Source organism: Pezoporus occidentalis, unplaced genomic scaffold (assembly GCF_034315485.1).
Source record: "Pezoporus occidentalis ecotype Australia unplaced genomic scaffold, CSIRO_AGI_Poc_V1 ctg196, whole genome shotgun sequence".
Lineage (NCBI taxonomy): Eukaryota > Metazoa > Chordata > Aves > Psittaciformes > Psittacidae > Pezoporus > Pezoporus occidentalis.
In genome coordinates this window covers 2,017,320-2,032,555 of record NW_026913811.1, presented here as the reverse complement: position 1 = coordinate 2,032,555, position 15,236 = coordinate 2,017,320, and the positions used below count along the sequence as shown (strand labels likewise).

At 39.5% G+C, this 15,236-nt stretch overlaps 1 protein-coding gene across 1 annotated transcript in view; it reads left to right on the top strand.

Moving 5' to 3' along the window:
* Window positions 1-15,236, top strand: part of FBN2 (fibrillin 2) — a 158,659-nt gene that overhangs the window by 21,826 nt on the left and 121,597 nt on the right. Inside the window, exon 6 of the mRNA XM_062617454.1 lies at window positions 10,398-10,595. Within this exon, the coding sequence (XP_062473438.1) occupies window positions 10,398-10,595 (198 nt within the window). The remainder of the gene's footprint in view (window positions 1-10,397; window positions 10,596-15,236) is intronic.

The window sequence follows — 15,236 nt, the reverse complement described above, 5'->3', positions numbered from 1 at the left end:
TTTGCCATGACTTCATTGTCTTTCCCTATGTACAGCCTTCACCCCTCATAGAGTGCCATTCATAGGGGTGATAGCATGCTGTAGTCATCACTCTCTCTTCTGCTGACAGAAAGATGAGAAGGTTCTGTCTCTCCAGGTTTCCAGGGAGCAGCTGAAGCCAATGAAAATAGACTTTTTAGGTTCAGTACTGCACTACTAAGTCTGGCAGAGATCCCAGATAAGCTATTGGGAGTTCTGATTAGAACAGAATTTAGATTAGGACCAGTGTGTGCATTTAAATGTAGATCTTCTGGTTTTGCTCCCCAGACAATGCAGCACTGAACTGCTCTGTAAGAACTGAAAAGGGAAAGTGAAAGGTGATAGAATGGTTTGGGTTGGATTGGAAGAGACCATAAGATCATCCAGTTCCAACCCCCTACCTTGAGCAGGGACACCTTCCACTAGACCAGGTTTCTCAAAGCTCCGTCCAACCTGGCCTTGAACGCTTCCAGGGATGGGGCATCTGCAAAGTCTTTGGGCAACCTGAGCCAGTGTCTCACCACACTCACAGTAAAGAACTTCTTCCTAATATCTAATCTAAATCTACTCTATTTCAGCTTAAAGCCATTTCCCCTTTTCATATCCCTGCATATGCTTGTAAGAAGTCCCTCTCCAGTTTTCCTATAGGCCTCTTTTAAGCATTGGTAGGCTGATATAAGGTCTCCCCTGAGCTTTCTCTTCTCTAGTCTGAACAACCCCATCTCTCTCAGCCTGTCACCATAGGGAAGGCGTTTTACTCCTCTGATCATCTTTGTGGTCCTTCTCTGGACTCACTTCAACAGATCCACGTCCTCCTTATGCTGGGGGCCCCAGAGCTGAGCACAGTACTTCAGGTGGGATATATAGACATTAGAAGATGTTTCTGTTACTTAGATTGGAGCAGTCTAAAAGTAGGCCTCATGTAACTGGTGAAAAACCAGTCTGGTCTATGAGAAACTTAACATGATCCAGCTTCAGTGTGCTCTCACAGCCCAGAAAGCCAACTGTATCCTAGGCTGCATCAAAAGGAGCGTGACCAGCAGGTCAAAGGAGGTGATTCTGCCCCTCTACTCTGCTCTTGTGAGACCTCACCTGGAGTATTGTGTGCAGTTCTGGTGTCCTCAACATAAAAAGGACATGGAACTGTTGGAGCAAGTCCAGAGGAGGGCCATGAGGGTGATCAGTTGCTCAATTTAAAATTAATTAAATATGAAGGCTTAAAGTTCTTTAAATTTGATCTACTTTAAATTTTCAACCATATCTATCTTAATAAGCATTCGTTATGCAATCACTTAAAAGCTATAAGTATTCTGCTAAAATTATATGGATAAGAGGGATAGAGTTTGTTGAAGCTCATCCAGAGTGCATTGCGCCCAGGCTTGCAAAATACTGGAGTACCAAAAATAAGCTGGTTTATACCACCCCAGAGTAATGGCTTGCTATGTGACAGCAGTTACTGAGAGATGAATTCTCTGAATTAACTCATGTCCTGTGTTTTGATTGTTAAAATATACCCAGCTTTATAGTGCACCACTGAAAATACTGTAGAAGCCAAAGAGGCTAATCTCCAAAGCTTTTTTTTTTATTTTGCTGAGCAAAATCCAGAGATCTGGAGAAGATGAAACTGTGGTTCTGCCTCTCCACAGAAAAGATCTCTAGTAGATAGTAACTGGCTGGGGTTTTAGTTCATTATCAGAGTATCGGGTTAGTCTAGACAGTCATCTGGGGGAGTGTTTCTTGCAAGTTTTTTTCCTCCTCCTAAGACCACTGTGTGAAACAGTTGTTTTTCTTACATAGATTAACAGTTAACAACAGTGCATTCCAACTGTATGTCTATGGTTTTAATAGGGTTTCTGACTGCTGAGGCTTTTTGCACGTTTTCCATAATTTACATAGGAATTAGTCATGATTTTTTTCCCCTCCTTTTTTTTTTGTTTTGTGAATATGGATGCATTCTGAAGGTCTTCCTAAAATGGCTGCTAAAAAGAATACAGTTAAAGGGAGAGACTTCATGGCTGCAATCACTCACTTCTACCTAACTTCAGCAGAGACTACATTGTGTGTTATGGTGCCTAACTTTGTTCTGCCTCTGGGTTGTGGCCAGCTCAGGGCTAATATGCAAATATCATCTCCTTTTATGTTTTGCTTCTTATTTTTGACCTCGCAAAGTAGTACACAGATTGCCAGAAGGTTGAAAAAACCATTATACTGCTTCTGCACCTACCACAAAAGTTTAAGTTACATTTAGCTGCTTTAAAGTTTTGCAGCTGTAGAAACCTGTACATTTGACCTTTGAATTGTCCTGCCTGCTCATTTGCACTCAGCTAACAAAAATATGTCCCAACATACCATGGTGAGATCAGAGTGTGGACATCTTCTGCAAACCATTCTCTGTGTGGGTGTAAAAGGAGAATGTATAAAAGCAGTGTAATAATCATTAGCGGGATTAGTTTCTGGAGTGAGTCAAATGACACTGAACTCTGAAGGAGGAGGTGAGGTTGGGGTGAGGGAGTTTTCATCATGCTTTTTATACTATTCTTCAACACCCTTTAAGGTTTATCACATCTGCAGACCTAGATCTTTTGTTTTCCACTTTGCTGACAAGGCATTCTGTTTCTGAGGTTGAGCTGAATAGCACAGATTTCCTGGGATAAGGAACCAAGAACCTGTCGAAGATGTTATTCAGGTTTTCATATTAAGGTTCAGAGAAGTAGCGTATTTTCTTTGCAGGCATATAGTAAGGTAATGATTTCTTAGTTGTTGGGATATGAAGGAATTAAACAATATAATATGCATTTGTCTGGCTTCCAGCAGTCCAAGTTTTAATGAGTAGTATCTTTTTCTTTTCATCATATGGGCAAATCTTGTCAATGAAATATGAATGCAGGGTTTTGTGCAGAGGACAGAGTTTCAACAAATATAAGGAGAGTCCTTCCTGCCTTTGGAAATCAAGCATGCAACTGTCAGGCTGCAACAGAAAATCTTTCTTCACTCCCATGTTGTAACTACAAAGCTTTGCTGGTAGAACAGTGTGCACTTTCAATGAGGATTTAAATAGCCTTGGCTTTGCTCTCATCTTCCAGTACTTGGTGGACTTAGGTCTTACGCTTCACTGTATGGTGGAACGGAAAATCTCTGGCTTCCCTTCCATTAAAGTTTGGAGGTGTAGGGCCTGGGGCTTGGGCGTGGGTATTATTTGTTGTTCTTTATTCTGGAGGAACCTAGTTGTGCACCAGAATGCCAGTATGGTGGGAATTCCTCTTAACAAAAAGGACAAACATAAGAGCAGAAAGCAGTAGGCAGCATGATATAGTTACTTCACTACTTTGAACGCTGTACAGATGACAGGAAGGTAAAGATGTAAGAAGCTAATTTCAGCATAGCGGTTGTGAACTGCTGAATTCAGAAAAACTTATTCTTGTGATTTCTTATCTCCACATACACTTTGAAAAGGGGTAATTCAGCCTGGAATATCTTGTAATAACTGATGATTAATATTTTGGTTTATGATGTCAGCTTGTGTGTTAAGTATTTCCTCAGAGAGGTATTTCATTAGATCCCCACTATCCAAACTCAGATGAAAACTTGATATAGTAGCAGGGCTTGTTGAAGTGTAAGAAAATATATACATTTAGAACAAGGTCCAAACAAACCAAAATTGGAAACCTTGCTGGAACCAAGATTCAGGCATATTTATTTCCCAGCTTTTATTTTACACTTCTAATTTTGTAGCTGCCAGTGAATGATACTGCAGTTCCCCATGGCAACAGTTTCTTCCAAGAGGTTTGTATGTATATGGAAATACTTTGCTTCTGAAAACACCTAAATTCCTAAATAACAAAACCAAAGTATTTCCGTGTTTCTTTCTCTGCTTTTTGTGTGTATATTTTTCAAAATGTTTTGTGTCTTTACTAGAAGCATTTTCCTGAATGTTGAGATTTATTACACAAATTTGCATTGCATTTCAGAAATAGTTAATTATTTGTTACTTTGGCTTCTTTTCCCATGTGCATAGGTGTGTAAAAATGAATTATTTTTTATTTAAAAAAAGAAAATGTTTTAAGATCTGCTGATAACACTATACTAATACTTCATCTGCTTAATCCTGACATAATATCAATTATATTAAAATGTGTGTGTAAACCCTGGAATGCTGTTTTTAGAAAAAAGCTGCTTTTGCTGTTCCAACAAGAGGAAAATGAGAATGTGCTCGGAATGGACATGACGGCTGTACTGGTGGAAACTGGAATTTTGTAGAAGCCACAAAGCCTGCATAGATGGCTGCATTGAACATGCTTTTTTCCTCTTTCATTGAGAACTGCCCTCCGCTTCCTTTTCTGTTGCCATGTGTATATTAAGTTTCCTAATCAATGATGGGAATTGTGTGATGGAAAGTATTGCATTGTAGGAGCTGGTCAGAAATGGTCATGTGGGACCAGTAGAACAGTAGTAAAAGCTCAGCCAAAAAATGAAAGCTGTCAGCTGTTTAAAAATTGTGCAAGCCTTCATGATTTATTTGACATAAACCTTTTCCGATTAAATGGCTCTTCTTCACTATTACATATCAAAATAAATTTCATAAAAATCATTGTTTCAGACAATGACTAAAGAACCCTGTGGGGTTGTGTCTCAACTTCAAGTTAGCTACAATTTACCATTCAGGCTTTGTTTTAAGTGAATTTCTTAGTCTAAATAGCTGTACTGCCCATAGACTAATTTTTTTCCAAGAGAAATTAATAGCTTTGCCAAGTCTCTTTCATTCCCTGAGAGACTAGCTCTCATTTGCAGCCAACAATCTTTTTTCCATAGCTTGTTGGATGTCACCTTTGAAAAAAATGCTTTTTATTTTTATGAAGCCTGAATCAGTACAATCCATCTAACTTCTTGTTACCTTTGAAACTTCCCTTATCATGAGCCCTCATTGTTGGCAGCTAAGCATTACTGTAGAAAGAACAATTTTCCATATTAGGATGATTAAAATGTCGAAGGAAAAACAATTTTAGACAATCTTTAATAAAACAAACATATGTACCTTTATAGTGTTTAAATATCTTTTTGCATACTGTGACTTATGATCTGCAGATGTTGGGACTTGAACAAGAAGAGTAATATTTGCATATGCATATGTTTCAGATTTTTGGTCTGAACTCAAGTACAGCTATGAGTATTACCAACCCTTTCATACTCAGATGAAAAGTTAATCAAGGAAAGCCCTGGTCTCCTGTTTTTTTTGGAAGCACAAGGTCTTGGCAGTGCTGTCATTTATGCAGAATCAGTGGGAGAATGGGGTATGCCTTTCTCTTCCAATCCTGCTGGTATTACTCCAAAGTCTCATATTGTGGGATTTCCCATTGCAGGAAGATGGAGCATAGTTACAATTTTAATTATTGAAACGTTGAGACTTCACATTGCAGAGGGGAAAACTCAGGTACAGTTTCTTTTTAAAATCTCATCAGTAATCAAGGAGCAGGTGCTGGAAGAAGCAAAAATACATATTTCAGGTTTGTGGAGACCTCTGAATGTTAGTACAAATTACAGGGAAATTTGCTGCAGCATCTTGTCAGAGGTGTGATACAGACAATTGCATCTCAAGCATGTTTCCTGTTGGAGCATTTTCTAGCAAGGTGAATTTAACTTCAGATCTTTGCTGAAACAGATTTAATCTCTCCACTCTCAGTGTTGCCTAATGTGGGGTACAGAGTCTTGCGCTTTCACACACTGCTGATTTTTCTTTTGGAAACTAGCTAAGTTTCTGGTAACTCTAACAGCAGGTACTACTTTCCAGCATTCAGGTCCCATGTTACATTGTTTATCTAATAATGCCGATGTATGAAATTGATTTTAGAGGTCATTAATGATAATAAGCTGTTTATTATACTTGAGCCTACAGGTTGAAATTACTTATTTTCTCATCTTCTCATGAATATTTGCAGAAGTACTGTAAAAAGTCTTTATGAAAGGCAAATTTGCTTTGTAAGGAAGTAAAACATGCTTGCCAAATATTAGATTTTGTTCGTTAATTGATGGGGATGGGAAGACATCTCACATCTCCTTTACTCACTCCTTATTGATTCATAATGATCAACATGCTTAATCTTTTCAGTATTTTATTTTTAGTAATAAAAGTATCACTATTCTGAATAGCTTAAAGTTAAAAATATTTACTTCCAGACACGTTACTTCCTTGTTCAGTTATGCTTCTATGGAGTTTTGTTTATATAAGAGACTTCACAATTCTTCCTGCTAATCTTTCTAGCACTCACAGACATTAAATACAGGATTTGTGATACTATGCTGCTCCAGCACTACACAGCTTTTTTATTTTTATTTTTTTTTTACCTTCCTTGAACTTTTACATAGGCTTTATGTACGTGTAGAAGACTACCACTGCCCCACAAATAGTACTGTTGGGCTTCAAAATATTTACAGAAACAGTATTTTGTTATTAACAGCCTTCAGTTAAAATTTCAGTTTGCTTTCTCATGAAAAGAATCTTCAAGTGTTCATGTTCTTCCAGGTAACTTGCAATGGGCATTTTAATATGTCTCTAGGTGCCTTTTTTGCTTTTTGCTTTTTTCTTTATATCTCACTTTTCCTCTTTCTAATTACCTGAGAAGAGGTAAAATTTTCATGAGCAGGAGTAGTTAGTTAGCACAGTATGAAACTGTGGAGGCTAAGTGTGACAAAATTCAGATAGAAACTGGATTCTTATATGTGTACCAAAATATTTTAGCGTGTTGTCCTGTATGACAAATGGTAGCTGGGATGTTAAACACAATGTTTCAGGCTTTTGACCTAGTGGGTGTTAGAAACCAGCGAAAACTTAATGTGCCAGCCAGATTATCCCATGTCTACTTGCAGCAGGCTTTTTACACCTTCATCTGAATCATCTGGTTTTGCCAGAGATACAGGAAGAAAAACTAAGTAGATGAATATTGGACCATACCCTACGCTAGAACTCTTAAATTTCTAGCCCTTGTGGCAGGATCCCTGTCAAATCAGCTTTTTTTAAATTACAGATGAAATTATTCGAACAGACTTAAAACTTTCTAAAAGGAATTAACTAAAAAGATCCTAAAACCTAGGATAGCTGGATAGTCCAATTTGTGAATGCAGAATGTGCTTCTGTGAAAGAATAGAAATGCTGTAGTAAAGTTTAGAATGCTTACTATTTCCATGTTTTTTTTTTTATGTTGATACCAAAAAAAAAAAGTACTTCTTATTAACTTCAATTATATTAACAATTTAGATTGTTGATAAAGGTTGTCATTCTTCAAGTCAATGAATATAATTTGTTGAGATTAGAAGAATGCATAACATTGTATGTGTTGAAAAATCACTTTCTGTCACCAAAACATTTACCCTTTCTAAGCACAAATGATTTATAACATATGTTCTAACACATGTTCTTTCTGGCAAAATCATTCCAGCAGCAATTCTGGGAAAGGAGCAAATGAAGAAACACCTAACAATCAGACTAAAAAAACAATATGGAAAATAGGATTGATTCATAAACTCAGGGTTTTTAAGGTCAGATGAGGCATTATAATACTGCCATCTGATTGACAGTATAAAGTAGACCATAGAATTGTACATGGTAATTTCAGAATCAAATCCACAGCTTCAGCTGAAACTGCGACATACCTTCAGAATGTCTCTCTGCCTCTTGCTCACTTCCTCTTTCTCCCTACCCTGCTTCTGGGGGGATGGGGAGGAGAATAAAAAGAATGTAAATCCTACAGGTTGAGATAAGAACAATCCAGTAATGAAGGTACAATACAAAACTACAGCTACCACCACCAATAATAATAAGGGAACTAGCAAGGAGAGAGAATGTAAAACTAAAAGGAGAAAGGAAAATAATACAATAAACACAAGTGATGCAAAATACAAATTGCTCACCACCTGCTGACCAGTACCCAGCCTGACCCGAGCAGTGATCTGGGCCTTCCAGGTAACTCCCTCCAGTTTATATACTGGGCATGATTTGCTGTGGTATGGAATACCCCTTTGGTTAAGTTGGGTCAGATGTCGTGTCTCTGCTTCCTCCTGGCTTCCAATGTTCCTCCTCAATGGCAGAGCATGAGAGACTGAAAAGTCCTTGATTGGAGTAAACATTGCTTAGCAACAATTAAAACCATCAGTGTTATCAGTGTTGTTCTCAGACTAAAGTCAAAAACACAGCACTGCACCAGCTACTAAGAAGGAGAAAAATGACTGCTACTGCTGAACCCAGGACACACAGATATTTCCTGTTTCTGTTAAATGAACCAAGTATTGGGAATATATTTTGCAAAGGGAATAATATTGCAATGACCATAAACTAAACCACAGATTTCACCTCCACATGAGAAAGATCTTTATGTTGAGGATGGCAGAGCACTGGAACAGGCTGCCCAAGGGGGTCATGGAGTCTCTCTTGAGACTCTCAAAACCTGCCTGCATGCATTCCTGTATAACCTGCTCTAGGTGGTCCTGAGTTGGCAGGGGGGTTGGACTAGATGATCTACAGATGTCCCTTCCAATTGTAGTGATTCAGAATGGCATGTAGTTTTAGTATGTTTGCTTCCTGTAAGTGAAAATACACTGTGACTAGAGACCTTTATGTAAGCAGCTGTACTTTACTATTAGCCTGAATACACCTGTCTTCATTTCAAGCTGTAAAATCTTACTTTTTGCTCTTAGAATAGAGCACCATCCACTACTCAGACTCTTTCCCTTTGTACTTCATTTTGGATGAACTGAATGGATAAAGAATTTTAAAATGTCAGTCATCAGGATCCATAATTTATTTTAAAAATTCAGCTCTCTCTGATTTGGTATGGGCCTTGGATGTAATTAAACTGAGACCATTGTAAAGCTGCTTGTCTTCCAATATGTTGGATGAAAGATTACTGAAACCTGTTTCTAATGAACAGGATTTTGTTTTTGCAATGTACATACTTTACTAAAAATATTATCTTTTTGGATTTGTAGACACAGGCAAAGCTCAAATGTATGATTCTGAAGATTATTTTGTAATGAAAGTCAAGAAAGATTAAAATACATGGTCATTAGCAAGTATTTAAAAAATCTTTTACTGTTAGGCATCTTTGCTGTGGATACTTACGTGCTTGCTCAACTTTATTTAAAGTGAACAGCCCAGTTGAAATTAATTGTCAATAAATAACTGTGTGCAAAAGGCTTTCCCAGACTGATATCTGAATGAACCTTATCAAAGATAGGGAGCAGAACACTTACTTCTATTTGAGTTACCTTTTACTTTAAGAGATTTTTTTTTTTTTCCTTTCCAAACATGTCAAAGCTGTTACTTCTATGCTTCAGGGTAAAAGTATCAGATTCTAGAAGGCAGCGATTGTCCCATCTGTAGCTTGGTTGTGAGACCAACTGCACACTAAAGAAAGTGTGTGGAAGACAGTGTGTGACCCCATACCAGGACTGGAGTCTGTTTTGAGTAGGAAAAAAAGATAGGACAGGATTGTAAGGAGAGCAGCCATACCCCTTCTTTCTTGTTGTCTTCTTTCATGTGACTGAGTCTGAGTTTAAGCTTTGCATGTTCTTCTTCCCCCACCTCTAAAAGTTTACGTAATGGTATGAAATTTGGCTTAGAACAACCATTTGTTTCTAATTTTTTCCTAGAGAATTTCAGTTAATTGTTGTTCCCAGTTTATGCGGCCTCATAAAGTCAAAAAATCTTTATACAGGTCAAACCTTAATGAGTTAACTACAGGAATCTGACTAGGAGTCTGTTTTCATGTAGTTTGTGTGCTACATTCCATGTGCTCAATATGGTTTGAATAGGTTGTTTTATCTCCTGTTATACCTCTGAAGATAAATGGTGGTTTACCAATTAGTTCTATATGGTTAACACTATTTTGCACTAAGCATTCCAGCAGGAATGTTGATTCTGTGACAGTCGCCGGCATGGACTTTGATTGATGTGAACAAATGTATGCCTGCTGTGGTTTGTAGTTCCCTCCCATGAATTGCCATGAAGTAACTTATGAACAGGTAAACCAGATGCAGTCCTTGTTTGCTTAATCTGATCTGCTGTTTTGATTGTGTGCTTGTTCGTTCATTTGTAAAATTCTGTCAGGTATTATGGATTTTACTGAATACATTGTCAGCGCACAGATCAGTTTTGAGTCCAGCTGTCCTTCATTACTTGCATCTATCAGAAGTAATCGAGAGATGAGACAACCTTGTGAAAATAATTATCTTCAGTGGAAGGTGTAATGCTGCTTCTGTAAGCAGTAATAGATTTCCAGGTCCTTTTGGAATTTTCTTAATATGGGTATCTACTGGATTAAAACTTGATTCTTTCTGTAGATACTAGTACACTTTCTTGTATAATACAGTGATCTTTCCTTTTTTTCCAGATTACAGAACAGGACCATGTTTCATGCAAGTTAACAACCAGATGTGTCAGGGCCAGCTGACTGGAATTGTTTGCACAAAAACACTCTGTTGTGCAACCATTGGGCATGCATGGGGTCACCCCTGTGAAATGTGCCCTGCTCAGCCTCAACCTTGTCGTCGTGGCTTCATCCCTAATATTCGCACTGGAGCATGTCAAGGTAAGTCTGTGGGTTTACATTGCACGACTATTGTGTTGCTGATAATGAGTCTTGAAAACCTGCAGTCCACTTAAAATCGCTGTTTTCCTCACATGTGTTTTGTGTCTCACTTCTGATAAAGTTCAGATATGCTTTGCTACCTCCAGATTTTAGCTAGTGTACATACAGAAAAAAAACTCAAATGCCTAGATAAAATGAATGCCAATCAAGGAGCCACAAATACAGAGCATAGAAAGGCTGAGATATCTGTTGAGTACAGCTATCAAATACTGCAGTAGAGCAGCAACCAGGCAACTGGCTTGTATTGCTGTAACTAATATATGTTTCATTCATTCTACTGAAAAAAATCACTATTTCTTGCTCCTGAAGCGGTTGCTTTGTGGTTGGGAGTTGTTATGTAGATGGTTTTTTTTAATTCTGTCATTTGGATAAAGCCCATAGTGAACCATCTAGATGCTGTGTTTGGATTATTTGTACAAGGCTAGTAAAATGCATGAGTAAGGAAGGACTTTGGTCTTCTATGTTTGTATTCATAAAATGTTTGAGAAATGGAAAAGCCTTTTTGCCTTATCCAGTATCTGTTTCTGTGATGCTAAGAAACTTACTGCTCTTTCTTTTTGTTGTTACTGGGATCCACCTATCTTGAAAGGTAGGTATCTGTTCTGCTCTAGCTTCTTGGCTAAATTTTAGAACAAACTGTATAAAGAATGCTTTAAAAAATGGTACTAGAACTCCAAAGGAGGATGCACTACTTTTCTGTTACAGACTGGTTTCCCTGACAGTTCTGCCTACTTAAGTAGTGCAACATATGAGGCATCCATTTCCTAGGGCAGAATGGAATGGGTGCAGGCAGGTGGCTGACAGGCAGGTTTCCCAGGTTTCATTTTTCCACCAATCGAATTTGGGATAGGCGTATTTGTCACTGTACATCCGTACCATACCTGGGAGTGTCTGTGCCACCAGAAAAGTATTCTTTCCCCGTATGAATAAAGCTTGATGTATAATACGAGACCAGAAGGCCTGTTTCTCTTAAGGTGGGTTGATAAGTTTAAACTCCCCACTTTTTGGTTTTGACCTAAGTGAATGTGGCAGGAAACATCTTGTATTTGAAACAAAGAAATTTTAAGTGAGTGTGGGAGTCACTGTTTTGCCACTTCTAATTTGAAGCATTCAGTGTCCCCCAGAGTACTGATACATTTTTTGCCTGGATCTGGCATATCACAGTCTTGCATTCTACAGGAAACAGAGATGTTAGGTTTTGATGTATTAAAGTGGGATAAATGAAATCCATTGTGTGGGATAGTTGAATCCAAGTCCCATGTACGGGTGGTGTTAGTAGTAGTCCAGCCATCTCCCCCTTCTGTGCAGCTTTCACTCAAGCACATGGGACCTGAAGCTAGAGGTATACAACAGGCCAGACTGCCTTTTGTGGTATGGAGGGGAACTGCTGCTTTAAATTGTTTGCTATTGATATGTCAATGCCTGAGCCATAGATGTTTAAAAGCAAGCTCTCAGCTAATGTTGGAGTGACAATACAGGCAGAAAATACATGATCATTCATGTCCACATATCATTCAAATTCCATTACCATTTGCAAGACTACATTACTTTTAAGCCCTACCTGAGTGGAAGCATCTGTGTGTGCATTGGTGCTAATGGCAATCAGGAAAAAGAGGCCAAGCCACTTCGTATTGGCATGCTTCAGGTACCTGTGATGCTACTCAAAGTGCAGCTGGTTGGCCATATGCTACCAGCAGCAGCCCTACACCATGCCCTTCCAGAGCAGAGCTGTGGGATTTACATTCTTCCAGTTCTCTTTCACATTCCTCTGGGAGCCTTGTGTGTGTGTGTGTGTGTGTGTGTGTGCGCGCACGTATGCGTGTAGAAGGGAGGGAGTGAGAAAGTGGCTGCGTGGTTCTGAGTTACCGGCTAGGCTTAAACCATGACCTCTATGCCGCCACTGAGCATAGAAATCATTTGCTGTTTCCATCTTAGAGCTATGGTGTTGAATGCCAAACAGGTGTGCCAAAAATAAAAAAAAACCTGCATGAACCCATAATGACCTGGTCAGTAACTAGGGTCAAACTTCTCTCCCTCCAGTAAGACCGCATAGTATTCTTGCTGTGCTGACAGCATGGCCTCAGCAGAATACGATAACCATGTACCATACCAGTGAAACATATTATGCTGTTCTGAGTTGTGAACTCATCCATTCCTTTTGTACAGAACAGAAAAGAAAGCAGACTTGGTAGGGAAAGGCCAGACAGTTACCCCTGTATCCATTTGTACAGAATGTTTAGGGTCTTGCTGTCAGGAGTCTGAATGCTCCAGATGATATTATGCATGCTCAGAAGGAGGTGTTGTTTAAGCCCGTTGGTGGGGTGGTTGAAAGATATTGCTTGCCCAATCTGCAGGGCTTGAAGCAGTCTCTGGAGAGTTGATAGGTTTGGCAAGGGCAATCCGGGTGGAAAAGCCTAACCAATCTGTTAATCATATCTGTGCCAGTGGAAATTTAGTTTGGCCAGGGCTGTCCACAGGTGGCTTCCCAGTCGTAAAAAAAGCCTGTGGAGCTATAGTGCCTCTTTTAGGTTAGGAGCAAAAGCAATTTTAACTCAGCAATGTCACTTCATCAGGAAGATGCAACACCACCCACACTGAGAGGTTTGCCACCCACTGCTTGAACGTGAACACATGTGCATGGGGAGATACCCAGGGTTGCCATTAAGGCAAGAGGTGAAACAAGAAATCTGGGCTCCAATGTCAATCAAGCATCTTACAGGGAATCTATTAGGGCCCAAGCCTATGATGACATGTGTAGCCCTCTTGGTGTCCCACTCAAAAAGTTTAAGCTGACATAACTGGAACACAGGGGAGGATATGGGCACTACCAGTTTTCTGCCAGTGGGGTAGGAGCATGCTGAATGGTGCCTAGAGCCTCTCTGGTATCTCTGTAAAATAATGGATAGGTGGATGAGCAGTCTGCATCCTTGATGCACTGCCTGGCTTCACAGACAGCTTGGACCATGGCCCTTAAAACTGCTAGTGGGTTTCTTATGCATTAATTCTAGTGACAAACCTAGTCTAAACCTTCCCTCCACCACCTGGTTCTGAAGTCTTTCTGGTCTCTCATCCCACCTGAGGATTTAACCTGAAGTTCCACAGGACCTTGTTTGAGGGTTCTGGACTCTTTTGGGGGTTTTGGTTGGGTGACATCTTCATTGCACCCAACTAACATAGCCGCCTATGTTAGCTGATTTATGAACTTCCCCCAATTGTTTTGCCCGTTTTGCATTGCATGGGTAGTAATAACTAAGATTAATTTGAGGCTGAGTCCCAACCTTTGTTTGAGTGGTCCTTATTTATTGAGGTTCAGGATCAGATACAATGATGAATCTGAAGCTTTTCATCATTATTGTATCACCTTGGATCAAAAAACTGTTCAACAGCCAGCTGCACTCATCCATTAGCCAGTTCCTGAGCAGAGCAAGCATGTATACGTGGTTGTTGTACTCACTCCAGTTTAGGGACACCCTTTGCCCGATAGGTGGCTTGGGTGGTCAGGGAACATAGTGCTCCCCTGTTGCCATCTCCCCAGCCTCCCTCCTGCGCTTCTTACTGACTGAAAACTACTCAGCCACCTCCTCTGTCATGAACTCATTTCACCCACTTGATTTTAAGCTCATCAAGCCATTTACCAGACTCTCTCTGTAACTTGGTGAAATCAAAACAGGGAAAGGCAGTGGTCTTAACTACATCCCCACCAGGTATCCCATTGAATTGGGCTGCACTCTTCCTGCTGGTGTCTGTGCTCGCTGCCTTAGCAGTGCAGTGGCTGGGCCTTGCAGGAGGGAAGGCTGGACGCCAACCAAAGCACAGCTATCCCCACAGAGCATTACATAATTAACAGTGCTGCGTAAGGTTGATATTTGGGCTGAAATCAGGTGCTGTAAATTAATGCTTCTTTGAGTTCTGATTATGGTCTGTATAATGAAATGAGTTAAAGAAAGAAAATTCCTTTTGATTTACTAATCCCTAGTGAATATAGGGATAAATAGAGGTTCAGATAATTTTGTGTGACAGATTTTTTTGTTCTGTTTGTTTTGTAATTTCACAAACTCTCTGTGTACTGTTCTGTCTCTGTGTATCCATATCTTATGGCTTCCAAAACCTGTATGAGAGAGCACAGCTGGGATTTTGCAGGCATTGTATGAGTAAGCAGATCTCCATGACAAGAGTTAAGGTCCTTATTAGCAAAGTGGTAAAGTTTACTAGAATGATCTGTTCTAATTTTTTATATAGGTGATTCCCTGTAGTGCTGGAGAACTTTAATTCCATTTTTACAAAATAACAAAAGGCATAGAGTAGCTGGATGTGTTTGTGTTTATGTATGTGTTAGCAAGAATTTCTGATTGGTAATTCAGAAGAAGTGCTTTGACACTGTTTCCCATAAGATACTGATGTACAGGCTGGAAGAGCAGATGGTGAGGTTGATGGAAAGCTGGCTGAATGGCCAGGCCCAGAGGGCCTGCAAATCAAAGTCTAGTTTTAGAGGATCAGAAAGCAAAGTCTAGTTGGAGTCCAGTGACTAGCACTGTAGCCCAGGGGTCAATACTGGGTCCAGACCTGTTTTGCATCTTCATT